This window comes from Lemur catta, chromosome X (assembly GCF_020740605.2).
Source record: "Lemur catta isolate mLemCat1 chromosome X, mLemCat1.pri, whole genome shotgun sequence".
Lineage (NCBI taxonomy): Eukaryota > Metazoa > Chordata > Mammalia > Primates > Lemuridae > Lemur > Lemur catta.
Window position 1 is genome coordinate 12,995,687 of NC_059155.1, and position 22,879 is coordinate 13,018,565.

The 22,879-nt window shown below is 39.1% G+C and overlaps 1 protein-coding gene across 1 annotated transcript in view; it reads right to left on the reverse strand.

The window, feature by feature from the left end:
* The window catches only part of GUCY2F (guanylate cyclase 2F, retinal), a 94,950-nt gene that overhangs the window by 59,890 nt on the left and 12,181 nt on the right, over positions 1-22,879 (reverse strand). Inside the window, exons 3-5 of the mRNA XM_045538608.1 lie at positions 16,803-17,104; positions 4,149-4,503; positions 2,655-2,739 (exon numbers count right to left, since the gene is read on the reverse strand). Of these exons, the coding sequence (XP_045394564.1) occupies positions 2,655-2,739; positions 4,149-4,503; positions 16,803-17,104 (742 nt within the window). The remainder of the gene's footprint in view (positions 1-2,654; positions 2,740-4,148; positions 4,504-16,802; positions 17,105-22,879) is intronic.

Consider the following 22,879-nt stretch of genomic DNA (forward strand, 5'->3'; position numbering starts at 1 on the left):
AGAAAATTAAAAGAGCCCTGTAGTGAATTCTTGGGTAGAACACATGAATCTTTTGGCAAAGTAAAGTATCACTCCCTAACTTATCTGTTTCATATGTGTAGTGAATTGCCTTAATACAGGCACACCTGTAAAAATAATCATGCTACAGAGTCCACTCTAGCAGAAAGCAAACCGGACTCTCAATCCAGAGACCTGGGGTGCAGTACAAATTCTGCCATTAATTAGCCAGGTGCAGGTGACCTTGGATAAATAATTTAACCTCTTCATGCCTCAGTGTCCTCATCTATCTAGCAGGATAATAGTCCTCGCATTACTCGCTTTACAGAGTTGTTTTGAAAATCAAATGAGATAATATATTTGAAAGCGTTCTGAAAAGCATGAAGCACTATGAAAGTATAAGGGCTCATTATTACCATTATGATCATTAGTATAACAAAGCAGAGAGAGCTTTATAGAAAGGCGATGCAATCTGGTTCGGACGAGTAGGGAGAAAGGAGGAGTTCAAAGAATCCTTTGTTTTGGGGTGATTGGGTTCTTTGCACATCTTTCTTTCTGAAAAAAAAGCTTAAACAATCAAAACACACAGAAAAGGAAGGAACAAAGAGTCACTCTCCTGCAAGTAATCACCATCTATTACAGAATCTCATCAGCCGCTCAGCTCTTTTGATTGCACCCGTGGTGGGCAGAGAGAGGGAGGAAGGCAGCAAAGAGGGGGCATCTTTTGTGCTTTGTTAGCTGAAGAACCAAGGACCAAGTGACTCTGGGAAATGATGTACCTCTCTCCCATCTCTGCATTTTCTATGATTGCTTGAAGTACCAATTGTCTCAAACTCATTTTCCTCTCCAATCATTTTCCTCTCTAATCATGTTCCTCTCCAATCATTTTCCTCTTCAATCTTTGCCCTTCAGCCCACCAACTCCAAACAAACCCCTCCCCTCCATGTTTTTTTTCTTTTTTTCCTTCCCTTTCCAAAACTTGCAGACTGAACTCAAAGACTCAAAGCCCAAAGAACCAGTCCATTCAGTGGGAAAGACCAGTGACAACTGTCATTTGGGAGGTTGACAAGTAACATAAGCAGCTGAGTGACTCCCCTTTTCACTTTGCCACTGGATGTTTTCACATTGGGTAGACAGAATCTATTACTCCTCAAATCTCTCTAGAGGGAGAAGCTTTTGGATTGGATGGCATTTATTTTCACTAATGATGTTAATCAAATACTTTATTCTTTGGCTGCAGCTAAATTAAAGATATTAAATTTCTTCTCTTGGCAAGAACATGTCACAGTCATAGAAATTAAAAGAAAAATTTCCTTTGAACTAATGTCTTTATCAAGTGTGTTTTAATGATTCATAAGCTACCTACTATGCTGTGTGGCTTTATCAAATTTCTAACACTGGAGAGACTGGATAATAGTAGTTTTTCACAGCGATGCCAACATATTAAACACTAAGAGTAACACCTGTTATGGTTTCAATCCAGGATTTCACAGATTCATTAAAATATCAGAGCTGGAAGGGCTCTTAAACATCAACTAATCCAATTCCTTCATTGTACAAATGAGAAAATTCTGGCCAAGAGAGGTTAAATGGCTTGCCCAAGGTCACACAGCTATTTAATATACTCTAGACACTTTTTCTTGAAACTCACTAAAATAGGCCCACTCCATTCCCTACCAATCCATGCCATATTGTTGTCAGGACCACCCTTACAAAGAGGTGACAAAGGTGTGGTTTGCAGGGTGGAAGGGGTAAAGTGGGATGGTTGTGACTGATTTCATTTTTCACTCTCTCCCAGTTGTTCTAGTATGGAGAGGAGGGTCCAACTGTTAAAATGCAAAGTTTACAAGAAAGAGTTAACCTCTTAAGCTATCTTCAGCCACTTATCCCTGATTCTGAAATAGCTCATTAGATTATTTAGTGACCTGTTAAGGGATCTGAGGGAGGAAGACAAAGACTTGATAATAATGATGTTGTTGATGATTAGATAGGATAGCTTTTGTTCAAGGAAGAAAAACAGTAGAAATCTGGAATGTGATACCTTGGACAAAAGGCATGAGTGTCAAAGTGAGGATCCAGGGCTCCCCACAATCACCACGACAGTCTCGTGTTCCTGGGAAGGGGGTGAGATTTAGCATTTATTGAGCACCAACTATGAGTCAGGTACTGTTCTAGGTGCTTTACTTACTTTAGTTTATTTAATCCCCACTACAACCCTGTGAGTTAGCACCATTATTGCTAGAGGTTGGATTCTGGCCAAAGTCTGCCTAAATTATTGGAATTCCTTAAAATATCCCAACTCCATTCCCTACCAGTACATACCATTTGGGAAAGGAGATGGTTATAGGAGATTCTGCCAGGGGAAGAGGGAGCACAGATAGGAAGTAGATGGGCCTTATTTCACCATTGTGTTGAAAGCCAGATCTACTCACAGGCTACAACACTGACAACACAGCTGAGGAAGTTATTCTTGGCATCATGAAAACACTTCACTCTAAATAGGGCCAGTAGTGATGGTAAATCACTATGGAAAAAAGAAAATCAGTGGGTCATGTAATGAGGCAATTGTACTGAAACATGACTTCCTGGAAATCAATATTAACAAGGCTATTATTGGCTTGTATTTTTTATATACCAAAAGAACAAAAAAAATGTACCTTATAAAGTAAGCAAATCCATTAATAGTCAGCAGGGCTATAAGCAAAGCAAAGCAGACCATGATGGCAAAGGCAAGGTCGATACCTGCAGAGAGTGAGAGGAAGAGGAAGAATGTCATTATCAGAAAAAGGCAGTAAATAAAGGGCACCACAGAGTGACTCTTCATGCTTTCTGGTGACTCTAAAATCAAGCTGCATCTACCTAACCTAATTCCATTTTTCTATAGCACAGTCTGTCTTGTTGACTTTATGGACACAGAAAGCAATTTCACTGTTCTGAAGCAAAACCACTCACCACTGTGACAATAACAAATCACATGAATTAAGGCTGACCAAGGTGTTTCTTTGGAGGAAAAAGTCCACGATTGGAAAACTTTGAGTACCTTAATTTAAGTTGGACAGCAATAGAGTTCTTGAGAATAAATATGTTATCTCACCTGTGAAGGGTAAGTATTATGTTGCCTTCATAAAATAAAAGACCTTTTTAATTCATCCAAGCCCACAGACCTCATGAGTTATAGATGAAAAACATAGTACTTGTCCTTCAAGGATGAGGGTGAGTCTGGTTTTGATAATTAGTGTTTTCTGCAGCATGTAAATTGACCTCCATAAAATCTAAATATTTGGATAGATTACTAAGATTTCAGAGGGAAATATATAATGATGTGAGTGAAGAGGTGGTTGGGTATGTCATGCTAAATCAAAATAGAAAGCAAAGCCCATTTCAAACAGATGCATTTGGTTTTGGAAGAGTGTGGTGTACACTTGCATAAGAATAATATGGGTCCTTCCAAAGTTCCCCTCTGGCTCTCAGAGATTTGACAAAGTTTCCCCTCTTCCACAAGCTAGAGGAGTTCCACCAATCAAATTGCAAGTATTAACTGGATGCCTACTGTGTTGGGCAGTTGGGGGGACATAACAATTGTTAGCTCTGGTCCCTGCCCTCAAGGAGCAATATATTTGGGAGTGGGGGGCGGAGATAAAATCGATACACAATATACAATTGAAAAGCAATTTTGTGCTAAGCTGTGAGGGATAGACTTTTACTTCAGTGGGAGTTCCAAGAGGTGAGGATATAGACATAGTATTTCTGTGGTGGTGGGACCTGATTAGCAGGATTTGGATGCATCAAGGGACAGATAGGTATTTTTTCTAGCAGGGGGAAACAATCACAGGTCATAGCCTACAAAAGACCAAGAAGAGGGCTAATGCCTTCTTTGGGAAGTAACCTCTTTGGGAAAGAGTGGGATACTTTTAAAAACGAGTGATGGGGAGGCTTTTAAATGGTGGATGATTATTCCAGGCTGTAAAGTACCTCTCATTGTTCTTATTATTTTAAATTAACTAGATAGAATGCCAAGAAGTTTATGTCACCTGAATGCAAATGACTGATTTTATGAGTGTTTCAATAGTAAAATACGCCTTCTCCTAGAGAGGTTCCCTTATAACCCAAGCTGAGCCAAATTGACTACTAGTGATTTTTCCATTGCTTACCTCCTCGGCAGATCTTCCCTTCTGCAAACCAGCATTTTGCATCTGCCCTAGGGGGCCTGCCCCCGGGGAAGTGAATAGGGGTCCCTCCGAAACGTAGCAGCTCCGTTTCCATATCCACAGTATAGGTGCTATGGAGTTCCCATTCTTTCCAGTTGGTGTCCAGGATTACGTATTCTGAAATTCCATTTCCATTTGAATCTGTCCTTATCAATTGGTTGAATCCATAAAACTGCATGTTTCTGGAATGCTGAACCAGGCTGGCAGCACTAGCCTGTCCATTTTCTTTCACAGCATTATTCATGGCTTGTGCGATAAAGTAAATTGAATTGTAGATGGTTCCAAACAACGGTGAAACCTATTTTTAAAAATTACAATTATCTTGAGCCCTAGTCACCCTAGAGCGATCTCAGCGTATATTCCAAGCCTGTGTTCATTATTATGGGTTGCACGTCTGAGTGGAGTAGAGCTATGAAGACCCAGAGGAAAAAAAATTGTTTCTGAGGACTTGCTTGGTTTTTCCCCTGAATTTTTGTTTTTCTCCCCCAGGCCTTCACATCTTTAAATATATCAAATATGACAATTTTATGAGTAAACCAAGTCATACACAATAGAGTTTTATGCTCCTAAACTAAGAAAGTGATTTAGAGTTATAAAGGACACTTAAAAACAAGTATGGAATAGACCAGGGGAGTTCAAAGAAAATATAACAGATTAATTACTAGTGCACTATACATGCTAAAATCATTTTGCTGGCACTACTAGAGTGGTAGGTATGTGTGGAAAAATTGCAAATAATGTGTTTCTACAGTCTGTATCTGTATTCTGTCTTAGTTCAAAATGTCTATTTTTCTAGACACATGTTCCCCAGAGAAAGTGAACACTTGAATCCTGTTTTAAACATATACCCCCCCCACAGAGACATACAGGCACACACATGCAGACACCCACACTAACACATATACACCCACTTATGTAAAGCCAAAGTTTGTAGTGTATAGTGAATGTAGGATTTCAGGAAATCCTATATCCTATTTGCGTGCAAAGTGGCAAAACTTCAGTGAGAAGCTACTGTAAAACGGTAAGACTGCTATGGTGGATGGTAAGACTACACCTGCTAAATAAATAACGTAAAAGCAACAATATCTATATACTATTCCTTATGCACTTCTCATTAACCTTGTAAGTTTATTTTTGCAGCAAACCTTGTATCTTCATTCCAAAAAGGCAGAGAGGAAGCATGAACAATTCCTCCCCTCTCTAAGCCTACCCCCCTCCACCACAACCACCCCACACACATCTGGCCATGGTTTCATGGTTTTCCATAACATTTCACTTCTAGGATGGAGTTCAAGAAAGCTATGGTCATGCCATTTTACTGAGCTTCGGGGAAAGCTGATATTTGCTACTCTGGTTTCACAAGGTCTAGAAAGCTAAACTCCTGTAACAACCTTCATCTGATCACAAAGAGGGGGTTTTTTAATTGGGTGAATTGTTTTTGTGTTGGAAATACAAGTCAAGATGCAGAGAGGTATAGTGGCTGGCAAGACACTTCCATGCCTTGTTAATGTAGAACAGGGGGTTGTCAACCCTAGCTGCACATTAGAATTACCTGAAGAGTGTCAAAAATATCAATTCCAAACCCAAACCAGACCAACAAAAAGAGATGCTTTAAGTATGAGACCGAGTAATCAGTATTATTAAAAGCTCCCCAGGTATTCTGATATGCACACAGGGTTTAAAACCAACAGTATAGAAGACAACGCACTGTCTTGTGGTCAGTTCCCAATGCCAGGATGTTTGGGCAAGTCACTTATCACCTTTCTCTGGGCTTCAGTTTTGTCCTCTGTGAAATGATGATACAGAATCATGTATCTCTAAACCTCAGAAGTCATCTGGTCTAGCTATCTTACTTCATAGGTAGGAAAGGGAGACCCAGGTAAGTTAAGTGTTCTGTCAAGTTCACTCACCTGAGCATAAAATAAAGACTAAAACCCAAGTCTCCTGTTTCTTAGTTTAGCATTCTTCATTGGAGTAGATGTTCCCTGTGATCATTTGTGGTTCTAAACTCCTACAAAAATTCCTAACTCCTGATCTAGTCCAGGGACCAAATTTAGCTTGCAGTCATTTTGATTTGGCCTATATAAGGGTTCTTCTTCATCTGTCTGATCTCTTCACATTGGAGTGCCCCACAGCTCAGTCTTTGGTCCTCTCCTCTCCTCCCTTACCCTCCCTTCTCTTCTCTTCTTTCTCTCTGTCTCTCCCTCTCTCTCTTTTGAGATAGACTCTCACTCTGTCTCTCAGGCTAGAGTGCCATGGCATCAGCCTAGCTCACAGCAACCTCAAATTCCTGGGCTCAAGCGATCCTCCTGTCTCAGCCTCCCGAGTACCTGGGACTACAAGCGCACACCACCATGCCCGGCTAATTTTTCTATGTTTTGTAGATATGGGGTCTTGCTCTTGCTCAGGCTGGTCTCAAACTCCTGGCCTCAAGTGATCCTCCCACCTCGGCCTCCCAGAGTGCTAGGATTACAGACATGAGCCACCGTGCCCAGTCTGGTTCTCCTCTCTATCTACACTCACTCCCTGCATGATCTCTTTTGTTCTCATGGATTTAAATACCATATCTATGCCATAACTCTCAGATTTATACTTCCAGCTCAGATGCCTCTCCTAAATTCTAGACTCATGTAGTCAACTGCCTACTTTGATATCTCTACTTGGTTAAATTTGAATATACTCAAAATTGGACACCTGATCTTCACCACAAATCTTCTTGGTCCATCTACAGTGAGTCTTCCCCAGTTTTGTTAATAGCTACTCCATTCTTCCAGTTTTTCAGGCCAAAAACCTTGCCCACATAACAGAGCTAACTAGTAGCAGAGCAGAAATCAATATCTCAGTTTCCTGAATTTTATTGCAATGATCTCCTTTTACCACCTTGCCTCAACATGCACTCTGTAGAAATAGATCATAAATGAATGACATGTGCTGCCACCAAGGCATCCACACTTAGTTGCCTAGAACACACTGAGGTCTCTTAAGAAATTTTCACTAATTCCCCCTCCTGACATTCTCGGACATTTGATTGTCTTTAGGATTTCTGCAAGAGCCTGGCTATTTTCTAGGGCTTTGGTAGGTTATGACAATAAGTGAAGGATGGAAGGTGGAGTATAAAATCAATACTAGTAAAACAAATGAGTATAAAACCACAGGGCAGCAAGCCCCTGAAAGCTGAGAGAATACTAGTATTCTGTTTTGAAAGGCACAGAGCCTTCTGGGAAAGAAACTGCATCTACCCACAGACAAAAGCAAGGATTGGAACTCAAAAACAACACCCCCCGCCTCTGAGTTGACCCATCACACTGGGTTTTCAGCTGGCCAAACTGTGCTGCCCTTTGTGCTCTCGGATTAACCCGTTAGAGCTAACTGACAGCAACTTTCCAAGATGACTGAAACCTGAAACCTGTTCTTCAGGATTCTCTAGCCTCCACCACATCTCTCTCTCTCTCTCTCTCTCTCTCTCTCTCTCTCTCTCTCTCTCTCTCTCTCTCTCTCTCTCACACACACACACACACACACACACACACAATGCCCCACTCTCATTCCGAGGGCTTGGATTTGTGTTCTAGTTGGTTTGAGTTCCTCTTTCACCCACTGTGCCCTTCAGCAACGGGAATTTTCTTTTCCCATAAGTCAAAGGCACGCTGTTAGTATCAATCACAAAAGGTCTCTAATTGCACTTCCTGCAAATAATGAGAAAGAGAAGAGATAGAGGATGGGACAAGGGAAGAAGGGACATTCTCCACAGTCTTCTGTCCTGGCTTCTCACTACAGCTCCAAAGAAGTAAGACGGGATTGGCAGGAACAGGTCAGACAGATGACCTTGTAGATACCATAGCCCAGAATGGTGAGACCACTGATGACTCAGTCTATTGTTTTGCCTACTGTATAGACCTAAATCTAAATGAGTTGTTTAATTATGAATAAATGAATGATAACTAAATCACATCACTGATTTTTATTCAGTAACTTTATATGCTCTACCCTAGACTTTTACCCTAGGCTTTTTAGAGCTTTCATCCTAGAAAATAAGGTCTGGATCAGAAGCAGTGATATCTGAATTTGTTCAATTTACTAGTTCTTGCTGTTGTTAAGTTGTCTATCATCAGTTCATATTTACTGTGCTTGAGAAGACACAAAACTGGCTTTCAAAGAAATTTGTCCTCAGAAGTGTACACTAAAATATGGCATGGAAAGCCATCACTTGAGAAAAAAAATGGCAACATCACTTTTGAACAAAAAGCCAGGCACACACAGAGATCAAGAAACCAAAGCATAATTGAATTCCTGTTATTAAAGGTGGTACCTCCAATAATGCATGATCTCCACCTTTGGACTTAGTCAAGAGATCAATATCTTTGATGTGATGCTCATGAACACAATGCCCTTTGGTTCCCAAGCTTGCTAAGAAATTCAGAGGATTTCCTTTGCTTAACCACATAAGGCTAAATTTTGGAAAAAATATCCAAAATGTGTGTTCCAGCAATATGCATTTGTAGCCAATAGAATTTCATTAAAAACAAGCATTGGGAATAAAATGAAAAGGAAAAATGCTAGCATCAGAACCAAATTCAGAAGTCTAATTTGTGCCAAAGTATAAAGGTACAAAGTGACAATCTTTGCCCAATCATCCTGAGACCAAATTAGGAATTTTGTCACTGGTGTCCCACCTGCTAAATCCCTCTATTCTGGTTTACTGTTCTCTTTTCACAGGTCCTCATAAAGCCCTAGTACCTCCTATATCAAAGGAAAAAAAGCCAGTAAATCTATTCAAATCAAAGTATTAGTCACTTAGCAATGTTACTTTGCTTGAATAAAGCATTAGCATTAGATATTATAGTACAGTGGAATAAAACACTACAATAAGCCTAATGTGTGGTTAAATATTCAGGTTCTGGTAGCAGACTTGGGTTGAAATCCCAGCGCTGCCACTTGCTAGCTGTATGACCTTGGGCAAGTTACTTTGAGCCTTAGTTTCCTCATCCGTAAAATGTAGATATTAATATCTAATTTGTAGGCTTTCTCTGTGGATTCAGTGGGATCATTTATGTAAACTACCTGATACAGAGTAAACACTGAATACATAACAGCTGCTATTGTTTGCATTTCAGAAGAGGAGCACAGGGCTCTGGTAGTATCATCCTGGAAGTGTAGTGTTTCAAGTCCCTTATCTCAGTCTTGAATTTGTGACCAATAAGTATTAGAGTCCCAGTTTTAGACTCAATGTCCTTAGCACTCTGAAATGATAAAACAGTTCCCCTTCATTAAGGGAAGGTCTTGTTTCTATTTTGATCTCTATTATATCCCCTGCACAGTTCTTGACCCACAGTAATAATAACCATAACAACTTTTATAATAATAATAATAGCTAATGTTTACTGACAGGTTATTAGATGCCAGACAAGCTCTTTAGTGTGTTAATTCATTTAATTCTCACAACCCTGTGAGGTAGGTACTTTTATTATTCCCAATTTAAAAACGATGAAAAGAAGATATAAAGAACTTAAGTAAACTTAGGGCAGTTTGCCTTCAAAGTCCATGCCCTTAACCATCATGTTATATCTGAGCTTAATAAATACTTGCTAAATTAATGGGCTATGGTAAATTTACCAGTAAAAGAATATCACATGCATCCTTTGGTGACTTCTTTTTTCTTTCATGACTTTCTATAAACTTCCTGATTAAAGATAGTGAAATCAAGTTTCTTTTATTCACTCTCTTCCTCCTCTCAAACATCAATCTCAAATAACAAGGAGAACAAAGAACAGAAACACTAAACCTCCATATCTAATGGTATTAGGAGACATCTGTAACCCTGAACCACAGAATATGAAGATGGAAAGCTGCTACAGAAGTGGTAACTGATTTAGCAGAGTGGAGGGCAGTCAAACCTAAGTACCTGCAGAGGGGAATATTGATAAGCAACAAGCAAGTCTGCCCCCTCAGAATCCTGGAAAGGCTTAGTAATTAGAGGTACTAAGTACTAAAGAAGTGGGGGAGGGGCTGAACACTGAAAGAGGGAGAGCTCTTTGAATGTCTGTGTAAGCAGCACTTAGACATCTCCCATTCACACCTGTATCAAGAAGAGCAGACCTCTGCAGGGAGCAGGTTAAATTGATTCAGAGCAGCCCCAGAGCTGGGACATTAGACTCGAAGGAAGTTGGAAGTGAGATGAGGCACAAAACAAGTCTTCGTGCTTAATGGTGAGAATCCCAGACTCATTCCCTCAACATTGCTTCTAGAATACTGGCAGATAGGATTATGACTCCCAAGAAGGAGATTGGAGGACTCTTCTCTGAAGAAAGTGACTAGCTCAAGAGCCAAGACTTACAGATATTGACCAAAACAAACAAACAAACAAACAAACAAAAAATAACAGATTAGCCAATTGCCCTATACTGAAGCCCACTGGTCAACAGACCCACCATGCACATAAACCTTCAAATCTAACTTTTAGAGCTTCATTATCAAATATGAACATACAGCCATGATCACCAGACACCTAAGGAAAGCTTCCAACATGAAACAGAAAGACCAAAACAAAGAAACATGAAAAATTAGGAACTGGGGAAAAATAGAGATAAAACAGAAAGAAGAAGAAAACTTCAAAGAAACTATAATGACTATCCTCAGGGAAATAAGAGAAAATACTATATTGATAAAACAAAAGCTGGATGCCATTAAAATAACATAATCAAACAGCAAGGATGAATTCTTAGAGGTTGAAAATATGATAACTAAACTATATTTTAAAAATCACTAAAAGAGTTAGAATACAAAGATGAGGAACTTTCCCAGGAAGGAAAACTAAACACAAAGATATGGACTATACAAAAGAAATAATAAGACAATTAAAAGATCAACCCAGGAAATCTTATATGTAACTAATAGTATTATTTCCAGTGAGAACAAAGACAATGTTGATGAAGAAATTATCAAATAAATAATAGAAGAAAATTTCCCAGAAGGACTGAGCTTCTACAGTGAAAGGCCCCACCAAATGTGCGGCATAATATATGTCAAGAACTCAGACATCATCATGAAATTTCATAACATCAGAAATAAAGAGAAAATCTTAAAAGCTTCTAGGGGAATGGAGAAGAATGAAAATATGTTGCATCAAAAGATTAGGAATAAAAATGACATTGGTGTTCTCAACATCAAGAGTAGAAATTAAAAGACAATGTGTCCTGCCTTCTAAGTGCTGACGGAAAATAATTTTTAACTCAGTCAACTATCAATCAAAAGTGAAGGTATAGAATGACAACTTTTCAGACATGCACAATCTCAAAAATTTGCCTCCTTTGTAGCTTTCTCAGAAACTACTAGAGGATGTGCTCCACAAAAATGACAGAGTAAATCAAGAAAATGGGAGTCATGAGATTCATGAAATAGTGGATGCAGCACAGAAAGAGAGAGAAAGGGAATTTCCAGGATGATGAAAATGCAGATCCCAGCATAACACTTGTGCAGCAGCCTTAGGGAACAACACATTTAGACTGGAATAGGAGGACAGAGAGCCTCTGCAAAAACAGATGAAATTGAGAAGGGATTTAACAGACTTTACCAAGTATAAAATTGTTTTGAGAGGATTTTACAGTCTTATCAGAAAGTGTGGAAAAACTTAGAAATTCAAATTAAGGTGAGCAAATTAAAAAATAAAAAGTTATACATGACATGAACTATAACTCTAGTATATTACATGGATCAGCTATTAATGCTATTTACATAGGCACAGTATTAAAAGTACTAAATATGGATTTAGCTAAAAATTATGACATAACCATATTGAGGGTTTGAAGGAGGGTAAGGAAGTAAAAAAGGGCTAAAAATCCTCAACTATAATAGGAATGCAACAAATAATGCCCAAAATTGATTAATCAGGAGACACCAGGAGCACTATAGTGTTTAGAAACATAGAAGTAAATACCAGAATAAAGAGCTGAAAAGCAAGAAAGTGGTGGCTTCTGATGAAGGGTAGGAATGAGGCCTAGGGACTGCTTTGTTATTGATATAAACTTTTTAGTATTTCCTGACCTTTAAAATTATATGCATGCATCACTTTGATAGTTTTTTGTTTGTTTTTACCTTTTAAAGAAGCATGGGTATAAATTAAAAGATGTTGCAAACCACTGCTATAGGCAATATACCTTATATATAGAAATTTTAATTTCCTTCAAAGTTATTGGGTAAGAGAGAAATACAGCCATCTTGCTAATGCATTCCCTTACTATCTACCTCTCTCATTAGAATTTAAGCCCCAGAAGGGCAGAAACAAGTGATGTGTTAGTAAATGTTTAACAATAGCTCTGTGGAGAGGAAAAAAAGGTTTTATTTATAGCGTTTGCCAATTTCTGTGGTGTAGATACTACTACCATTCCTGATTTCAAGCTACCAACATGATGTCACTGAATGCAGGCTTGGGAAAAGCTGCACACAGTCAACTTTTGTGAACTGGCTCCAACACATCACCAATAGAAACCCTATCTGTCTTTTTACTGTTCTATCTGGAGTTCAACATAGTACCTAGCACATCACAGGTGCTCAATATATAGTTATTGACCTGTTGACTGAATAGGGAAAAAAACAACAAAAGCTCAGGGGTAGGCAAACATTGAACTACATAACTTATTTTGTTTGTTTTTGTTTGTTTTTTGTTTCTTGAGAGAGGGTCTCACTTTGTTGCACGGGCATGAGGGCACTGGCTTACTCATAGCTCACTGCAACCTTAAACACCTGGGCTCAAGCAATCCTCCTGCCTCAGCCTCCCAAGTAGCTGGGACTACAGGCACACACCACCGCGGCCGACTAATTTTCCCATTTTTTGTAGAGACGGGGTCTTACTTTGTTGCTCAGGCTGGTATTGAACTCCTGAGCTCAAGCAATCCCCCTGCCTTGACCTCCCAAGATTATAGGTGTGAGCCACTGCATATCCGACCTGAACTACATAATTTGATCTGAGAAAATGCCATTTAAAATTCAAAGAGCAAAATAATTTTGAAAGCTGGAAATATTGAGAGACCTTCTGCCAGTAATCAGAATACTTCAAGAGAATAGGAAGCTGAAGTCAGATTGTAACTTAGATGCCAAGTCACCATCAATCAATAAGGTCATCCTGGCCTCAAAGGAGAAAGAGTGGAAGTCACTTTATACATGTTATTTTGTTTAATCTTCACAATAATCCCAGAAGATATAACTCACTAACCCATTTTACATGTGGGGAAGCTGAGACTCAAAAGTCTAAGTAACTTGCCCAAGGATACACAGCTAGTAAGAATGAGAGCTGGGCTTTAAACCCAAATTTGCCTAATTCCTTATCATATGCTCTTTCTGATATACTGGCTGCCTTCAAAAATATATTTGAGCAAGGTAATTTAGGGAAAACAAGGTTTTGTTTATCAGAGATGTGAAGATAATTGTCTCAGCCCTCTGTAGCATTCTTTGGTTATGAAGGTCCAGCCTAAGCACCTGCAAAGTGGGGAGTAAAAATGCATCCAAACAGGCTTTTTTTTTATAAGCTCTGAATTCTTTGTTGTAGCTTGCTCTATTCCTTGTCTAAAGCAGAGTGCAGGCTGCCTAGCAACCAAGCTAATGGCGTCTTTTTTTTTTTTTTTGCCTTAATTACCTTATGTTTTCCACAAGCTCAAAGGGATTGGAGCAAATATCAAGAGTAGATGGTCTGAGTTTTTTGTATCACTATATCTGCTCACATATATGAACAGCATACACACACATATACACATGTATGCATGAACACACACACACACCCCTCCCCCTTCCCTCCATCCCATGATTAAAGTAGAAAGATGAATTAGGCTGTATATATATGATACCATATCATTGGCTAGAAAGTACAAAAATTCACCATCTGGTTCCTTGCCTATAAATACAACATCAAACAACTGGCTTGACTAACCATTCTTAGCAATTTGAGGGATTCTTGCAATTCTCAACTTAATTGACCAGTTGTTTTCAGTTACGTGTGTGTGTGTGTGTGTGTGTGTCTCCTAAAAGAGAGTGATATTTATCATAAACTTATCAGTAGTAATAAAGTTCGAATCCAGCATTGTTAATATCTCTGCTAGTCACTTTTTTTTATTAGAACAAGAATCACCAAAATCTTTGCTATCAATCCTCAGGGCAGAAAGAGATATGTAAACCTAAGTTTCCTCTAAATCACTATGCAGACAGAGAAGCAGCCGACAGGATGAAGAATTAAAGGGAGGATAAAAAGAATATGAGTATCAGACACAATCAGCTGCCTATCTGACCGCCTCTTCCTTTCCAACAAAATCTCAATTTTGTTCACACTTCTTCCTTTCCAACAAAATCTCAATTTTGTTCACACTTTTCCAGCAGCTATATATTTTGTTTACACTTTTTAACCACAGTGGTCACATTTCTCTTTCTAGATTATTGCTTTAGGCATGGGTATGGGACACAATTGTGACCAAGAAGGTATGAGGAGAAGTCTGCTTGGGGAGCTTCTAGAAAAGATTTCCTCACTCTTGAAAAGAGATACAAGAGAAGGACATTTCCCATTTTCACCTCTGAACATTTCCACCTGTATATGATGTCTGGAATTTTGGCAGCCATCTTGAGAGCATGAGAGAAACCAGCACATGAGGGCAAGTTAGCATACTATGGCTTGTAAAGTGGAAAGATGAAAAGAACCTGGTGAATTGATGACATTATTAAGCTGTTAAATTAACTGACCCTAGGGCCAGGCACACTGGCTCCCACCTGTAATCCCAGCACTTTAGGAGGCCAAGGCGGGAGGATCGCTTGAGGCCAGGAGTTCGAGACTAGCCTGGGCAACATAGTGAGACCCTGTCTCTACAAAAAAAAAATTAAAAATTAGCTTGGCATGGTGGCACGTGCCTATAGTCCCAGGTACTTGGGAGACTGAGGTGGGAGGCTCGCTTGAGCCCTGAAATTCAAGGCCAGCCTAGGCAACAGAGCAAGAGGCTATCTCTAAAAACAAACAAACAAACAAACAAACAAACAAAAAAACCCTAGATCACTCCTACCTTCGAATTTTGAAAAAGAATTATTACTTAGGTCATTTTGTATTGGGCTGTCTATTACTCGTAGCCAGACGCAATATGACTAATACAGTATGCTAGCAAATGCCAGCGCTTTTAAATTTATATATGTGTTGTTCTAAATACTTCTGAAAATGCCTACTTTCTACATCTGACCTCCAACCTCTAGAAATTCCTCTGTAGGCCGGGCGCGGTGGCTCACGCCTGTAATCCTAGCTCTGGGAGGCCGAGGCGGGTGGATCGCTCGAGGTCAGGAGTTCGAGACCAGCCTGGGCAAGAGTGAGACCCCGTCTCTACTAAAAATAGAAAGAAATTATCTGGCCAACTAAAAAATATATATACAAAAAAATTAGCCGGGCATGGTGGCTCATGCCTGTAGTCCCAGCTACTAGGGAGGCTGAGGCAGTAGGATCGCTTAAGCCCAGGAGTCTGAGGTTGCTGTGAGCTAGGCTGATGCCACGGCACTCACTCTAGCCCGGGCAACAAAGTGACACTCTGTCTCAAAAAAAAAAAAAAAAAAAAAAAAAAAAAAAGAAATTCCTCTGTATTTTTCTAATTTAATTGACTTCTTTTGCCTTCTCACATTCCTCTCATATTCCTTGTATTCTTTCTCTTTGTTTTTGTCTTTGCTCTCCATTCTTTTCTCTACTATCTTCCCTTTCCCACCCTTTTGCTTTCTCTAAGCCTTCATTAGCTATGATTTGAAGCTGAAATATATCTATATATACATTCATCTATACATATTTAAATATTATTTCTTGTCTATTAGAAGGAAGGACTTCTTCCCCATTCCAAATGATTCCTTTCATATAGAGATAGGTCTACCAGCAAAAAAATTCCTGGCCTCTCTTCATCCACTTATTCATTCCTCCCCACAAAAGAGGAATGACTTGATCTGACTGGTTAGTTTGGAAGGAAAACTAAATATCTGCATCTTACCTTCTTTCTCTGGGAATGGGCTATCTGCAGGGAGCATGTGCTCTGCTATTCTTCTCCAGATTGTACATTTTACAAAAGGCCTGCTCTCATGGGGCAGGACTACAGTGGTCCAGTAATGCCAGTGACCAGGTGGAGAAGTTTATTTAATCCTCAGGTTCAGTATGGGGAAGCTCAAATGCCTACAGGTAGAAGCCACATCCTCTAATACCAGCATTATCAATAATAAAGGTAATAGTTTCCTATATACCAGCTCATTTATCTTATTATTGAATTGGTTCTGAACTTGAGTCACAAATAGGACTTCTTTTCATTAGTTCCCCTTGAACATTACCAGTATATATTAAAGTTTTGCTTCCCTGTTCTTAAATATATTTATTCTTCATGACTGTATGCTGTCATTGCAGGTTGCTTAAAGATAAAAAATAATTCTTCAACAATGTGTCTTTGTTTTATAAATGTTTTTTGCAAACTAAAGGTGTTTTTAAATTTGCCTGTGGTTGCCTGCTATTGATTGGGCTTCCTATGGAATAGAGACTGTTGGTAGGAAAATTATTTACCATCCTGATGTTTTAGATTCTCAGCTCATGATAACTTGCGAGTTTGCACTTACTTGATCTGACTCCAGCTTCTCAGGAATTTCACCTCTAGCTGCTGCCTCTGTATAGGCTTGATAGAATGTCTTTTCTTGGGATTCCACTGTAATGGTCAACACAGCATCATAGGCTTCCCGAAGCTTTGGATTCTTCCTCAGGACCTGGTAGGGGGTGTGCTTATAAGGTAAACTGTAGAGCAGGGCATCATAGGGAACAAAGACATACGTTCCATCAGTCATTTTCAGATCATGAGCCCATTCCAAGAGATGCATCTGAGTCTCTCCTCCAATCAAGGCCGAATGCATACACATGATGATTACTGAAACCAACAAAGAGAGGAAGTTATGGCAGCAATATGTTAGTAAAATACAGTACCAGCAACTACAGATGGAACAAATAAATAAATGTTTTCTAAACAATTTATAAATAATGTATATCTTATGCCTCCAAGATGAGCAAGATGTTGAGGTCTTTAGCTGAGGCTGAGGTATGTTCAGGGACTCCTGATTGGGCATAGGGACAAGAAAGATATGCCTATAGGCTGCAGAGCCTAATACTAGACAGGAACAAGAACTAGTATAATAAATGGGAGGTACCATAGAAAAGAGGCTTTGGGATTGGAAGACCTAAGTTTATATCCTAACACCACAAGTTATTACCCTTGGGTAAGTTACTTAACCTCTCTTTACCTCACCCATAAAATAGAGGTGAAACTATGTACTTCATGGGGTGGTAGTGGAGACTGGAGGAAACAATTCATATTATGGCCTTAGTGCATAGCACTCAACAAACAGAAGCTACTATCATACCTAAGAATAAGAAGGCTAGGAGAGGATGGCAGATATTACCATAGCCACTATTGGTTTTTTATTGTCCATCTCCTACAAACATGCACTCCAGTAGATTTTGACCAACTGCTCTCACCGTTACCAAGGCAATAAAGGATACTAATTCACACACATCTATAAATGCTCCTATAGGTTGAGTATCTCTTATCCAAAATGCTTGGGACCAGAAATATTTCAGATTTTGGGGGGGATTTCAGAATATTTGCATTATACTTACCGGTTGAACATCCCTAATGCAAAAATCTGATATCCGAAATGCTCTAATGAGCACTCCCTTTGAGTGTCATGTTGATGCTCAAAATGTTTTAAATTTTGGAGCATTTCGAATTTTGGATTTTCAGATTAAGGATACTCAACCTATAATATTATGGGTGATATGTTCAAGTTTTTAAAATCTAATTTCCCTGTAATTGGAATTAATTTTCACTCAATTTAATTCTTCCTAGACTCATGAGTCTATGCTTTTTGGCAAGGCTATGCTATAATAGAGTGGATTAGAGTGGGCCACGGTTGAAGAATGGCAGCTAGATCATGAGACTGAAATTCTTATATCCAATTTCTCTCTTGGCATGCTAAATGAGTTTAGTTTAAGCCTACTTGTGCTTCAGTGCCCACATCTTTAAAATGTAGATTCCAATGCATTTCACAGGTACATTGAGTAGTTTAATTAGATAATGCCTGGCAAGTATTCTGAGCTTCTTGAAGAAAGACAAAGGTCCTATTGCCATTAGTAAATATTAATTATACATGCTTACACGGAACCTTTAATCTCAGGAACTAAGTGTGCTTAACTAAGTTCAATGACTGGTCTTTGGCATTTACATATTGCTTCATCTATTTTCAAAAAACCTTTTTTACACTTGCTAAATAGTCCCGGAAAGTTTCCCCTTTGAGCTGGAACTGGTACCTTCATTTATTAAGGTGCAACTAGTAAGTTATGAAGTTGATTTAAACACACCACGCACACAAACACAACATAACTTGAGTTTTCAAATGACCTTTAGCTTTTTCAAAATAATTACCCTAAGAGGTTCTACATGCATTCTGATGTTCAAACCTGCCTTAATATTCTCTAGGGATATATCTGGAGCTAGTTCATGAGCCACACAAGGAATTCAGGCTCACTTGTTCGCAATCACACACCGTATAATGAGGAAATGGAGCGCCAGAGAGGTTTGACAAGGCAAGAGTTGGATTTATTATAGAAGGAGAAACTAGAACTGAAGGTCCCTCACTCTCTACATTTGGCTATACCATTAAATATGAACTGGTTTGGTCAAATTATTCCAGTCGCAGGTCCACTGATGGGGAAAAAATGAGTAAAGTCAGGTATTTCAGGTAGTTGGCTAGTTTGTCCAACAGATATCTTTGGCAGGTAGGTCAGTATTACCTAGCACCTTTCTTCTACAAAAGCAGAGATGAAATGACTTGATCAAGGTTACCCAACAGAGATACAATTCCATTTAATTTACTTAAAAGGATATTAAAATTACTTTACTACATGGAAAATGTTAAATAGAACTAAGAGTTTTGTGGTAATTGAAATACAGCAAATATTTTAACATACACTATGTATAGTGGGTGTTATTATGGTGTACCACCCAGATACACACTTCAGGACTGAAGCACTCATTCCTCTAGCTGCTGGGAATGTTAGCATCTGATAGCTGATACCTCTCTGAGAATTTCCCTCAGCTAAGGAGAGCCACCTCTCCCAATGTAGTATGCTGGGGCCGGTGCTAGTTCACAAGAGCCTGTGGTTAAATTTTCAGGGATTTTGTGAGCCAGTTAACATCACGTTGGTAGCTTGAAATTGGCCATGACGAAAGTCATTACACAATGGAAATCAGCAAACACTACAAATCATGGCTTTTCTTCCCCTGAATATCTGGCTGTTAAATAATTATTACCACACACTGTACCTCTTCCTCTGGATAAGCCTGCACCTAATAACTATTCAACATGGAGGTAGAATGGCCCAGTCTCCTTATCTCCATTCTGGACAACTCTGAAGAGTCATACCAGCTCCAGAGCTCCCCTTGGGAGTGGTCAATGCCTTTGTTGTGACTATACTGCAGTTCAATTCTTCTCTCTGCCCCATGCTACTGCCTTGTGTCCCTCACAGGTGGTATCTTTGAAAGCACTCATCCAATAAGCTTCCTGCACTCAGAGCTTCATCTGACAGACTGTTTTCCAGGGAAACTGACTTGTGACACTGGGTTATAGCCCCTACCTTACCCTGAACTAACTTCTATCATGGCACTTACAAAATCGATTGCCCTTATGTCAGCTTCTACTATTGAAGTTAGCTCCTTGAGGCCAGGAACTGTGTCTTATTTATCTCCATATCCTTGTACATGTTATCCACATGATGAATGTTGTTAAGACGAATGTTGGCAAACTAATAGATTCTTCAAGAGGAGAGGTTGTACATTTGGGTATTTTTTGTGTGTTCCTTGATATGTGAGACATGAGCATATTTGGATTGTTAGGATGGAGGAACAGTTGGAAGTGATATTTGCTGGGTAGGTAGATACTACCATGCTTGTCTTTAATGTCTAGTACATTAACTATGCCCAAGACCTTAACCTCAATCTGAGTCCTCCTCTTTAATTTTTTTAAATTTTCTTTTATTGGCCCATACTGATGACATTTTGGACAAAGGGTCCTAGCCAAGTGTCGTGGCACATGCCTATAGTCCCAGCTACTTGGCAGGGTAAGGCAGAAGGATCTCTTGAACTAAGTAAGGAGTTCAAGGCTGCAGTAAGCTATGATCATGCCATTCACACCAGCTGGGGTAACAGAACAAGGCCCTGTCTCTATTAAAAAATAAAACAGTAAAAAAAAGACAAAAGGTCTAAATTTTACAACTAAGAAGACCCTTTGAGACCAACTAGTTCAATGCATCCTCAACATTTTATAGATGAAGAAATAGAAACCTTGAGAGGGAATGAACACAGGCTCATCTATTTTTTGTATGGCAAGAACTTGCCATTGAACATGATTAAAGTAGAAAGTATAAATACTGAATTCAAACAATAGAATATTAATTTAATAGATTGAATGCTTCATGAACAGGGATTTGTAGATGGATCTGGTCTACAAGATAATTTTACTAAATAGCTTTATTATCTTAAAATTACATTCATTAAAATGGGATTTGACCTGTAAGTTGTTGTCAGGAAAGGATTAGCGTACAGAAATCTTAAATCCTAGACAAGGCCCAGGTCAACAGGTAGCCACTGAATAATAATACTAATTTGTAAGTTTCCATCCCTGTCAAGCTACTCTTTAGTCAAAACAAGGACCAAGAAATACACCCTCCTGAGATCACATCTCATTAGGATATGATATTGGCACTTTCTCTGAGCTACCTGAGCCCCACTCTTGCTGTCTGGTAGCTTTCTCTTCATATTATGGCACTGACTATGGCAGGGAGTCTAGGACCTTCTCTCTCACCCTCAATGCCAACAGAAGAAAATATAATAAAACTCCAGGGAAGCCAATTCCCAAGTCATTCAACTCCTATTTCTCTTCCTATATTTAAATACTCTATCCAATATTTCTTTGAGATAGAAGAACTGTGTTTCTCAGAAGACAAACTTCACTTTTTTTTTTCTTACAGATTACTGGCTATGGCGTCCTCCATGTAGGAAACTGGACCCAGTCTGACACATTGTGAGATGGAAATGGTTCCATTAGCTAGTGTTAAAGACATCCTTAGGAGCTATATTCATATTTGTGAGCCCTCAATACCACTCCCAATCTATAGAAACCCCCCATTCCACTGTCCTTGATCTTCATTTTAACCCTTTTGTGACATTTTCTGCCACTGACATTCATTTTAACCTATTTTGTTTTAACCGTTGTTGAGAGACAGGAGGGAAGGCAGGCCAGAGGAGGAGAGGGACATGTAGATTTATCCCAAGTCTCACATTTCCCCAGGACTCACCCCTATCTGGCCAAATTATGAAAGAAGTAGATTCACACCCTCTTCCTTTCAGTTTTCTCCTGACGAGTCTATAAAATGGCTGTTAAAGAAGAGGGTGGAAGGCTTTGTATGTTTCTCATGCCCCACTCCCAAGTGTGATTCAATGCAGGAGGCCCTCAAAGTATGCTTTAAGATCACTACACTAGATGATGTGTGGCTATCTCTGTCAGCTGCGGATACCCCACACATTTTCGGCCTTAAGTCCTGAGGCCACCACTTACTTAACTGCCACCAGTGTTGAACTGGTCCAAGTAACTCAGCATGATGGAAGACACATTTAAGGTCTCTTAAATGCAGGAAGCCTAGATGTTTAGAGATTTCCTCTTGTGCTGAATCTTCAATAAATCATTACTGATAGTGGACCTATTCATGAAGGCAAATTGTCCTTTTACCATTTATATTTACTTATATTTATCTATACCAAATCCTATACCAAATTCCCTATCAGCACTAAGGCTCCTGGTCATACTATGATCAGGATCACTGTTACTACTGTAGGAAAACAGGGCTGACACCTGGTACCTTGAGGCACTTAAAAGAATTTCACCAGTTGGCCCAGAAGTGAAGAAAGAAAAACAGAAGGGATGAATTATGCACCATATACAGAACACAGGATCTCAAGTGATTATGCTTCAGGAGCAGATTTCAAGTGGACAGGAGGCAGTAGAGCATAGGTCTATCATTAGACCAGTGGTTTTCAAAATGTGACCCCTGGACCAGCAGCATCAGAATCACCTGAGAAATTGTTAGAAATACAAATTCTGGGGCCTTACTCCAGCCTTCCTGAATCAGAAACTCTGAAAGAGGGACCCAACAATCTGTGTTTTAAAAAGCCTTCCATGGGATTCTGGTATTAATACATACTTAGATTTGAGAGCCTCTGCTTTAATCTGAATACATATCCTGGCTTTCCCATTCACTAGCTATGTGACATTAAATAAATTATTTAACCCCTCTTAGCCTCAGAAGTCTTATCCATAAAGCAGGTAAACATTAATTGGCCTTACTTTATAGGGGTGATGCAAGAATTGAATGAAATGGTCCATGCAAAGCCCTTGAAAAATTGCTAGCACATACTAAATTCTCAGTAAATATTAACTATTATCATTGCCATTATTATTATTTTTCTTATGTATAAGAATCTTTGATAGATGGGAAGAAGCTATCCTGTCCCTGGCAATATGATAGCAACCAGATATCTAATTTTGGAAGAACAAGAGAAGGCCAATATGACTATGTCATATTTATTTAAGAT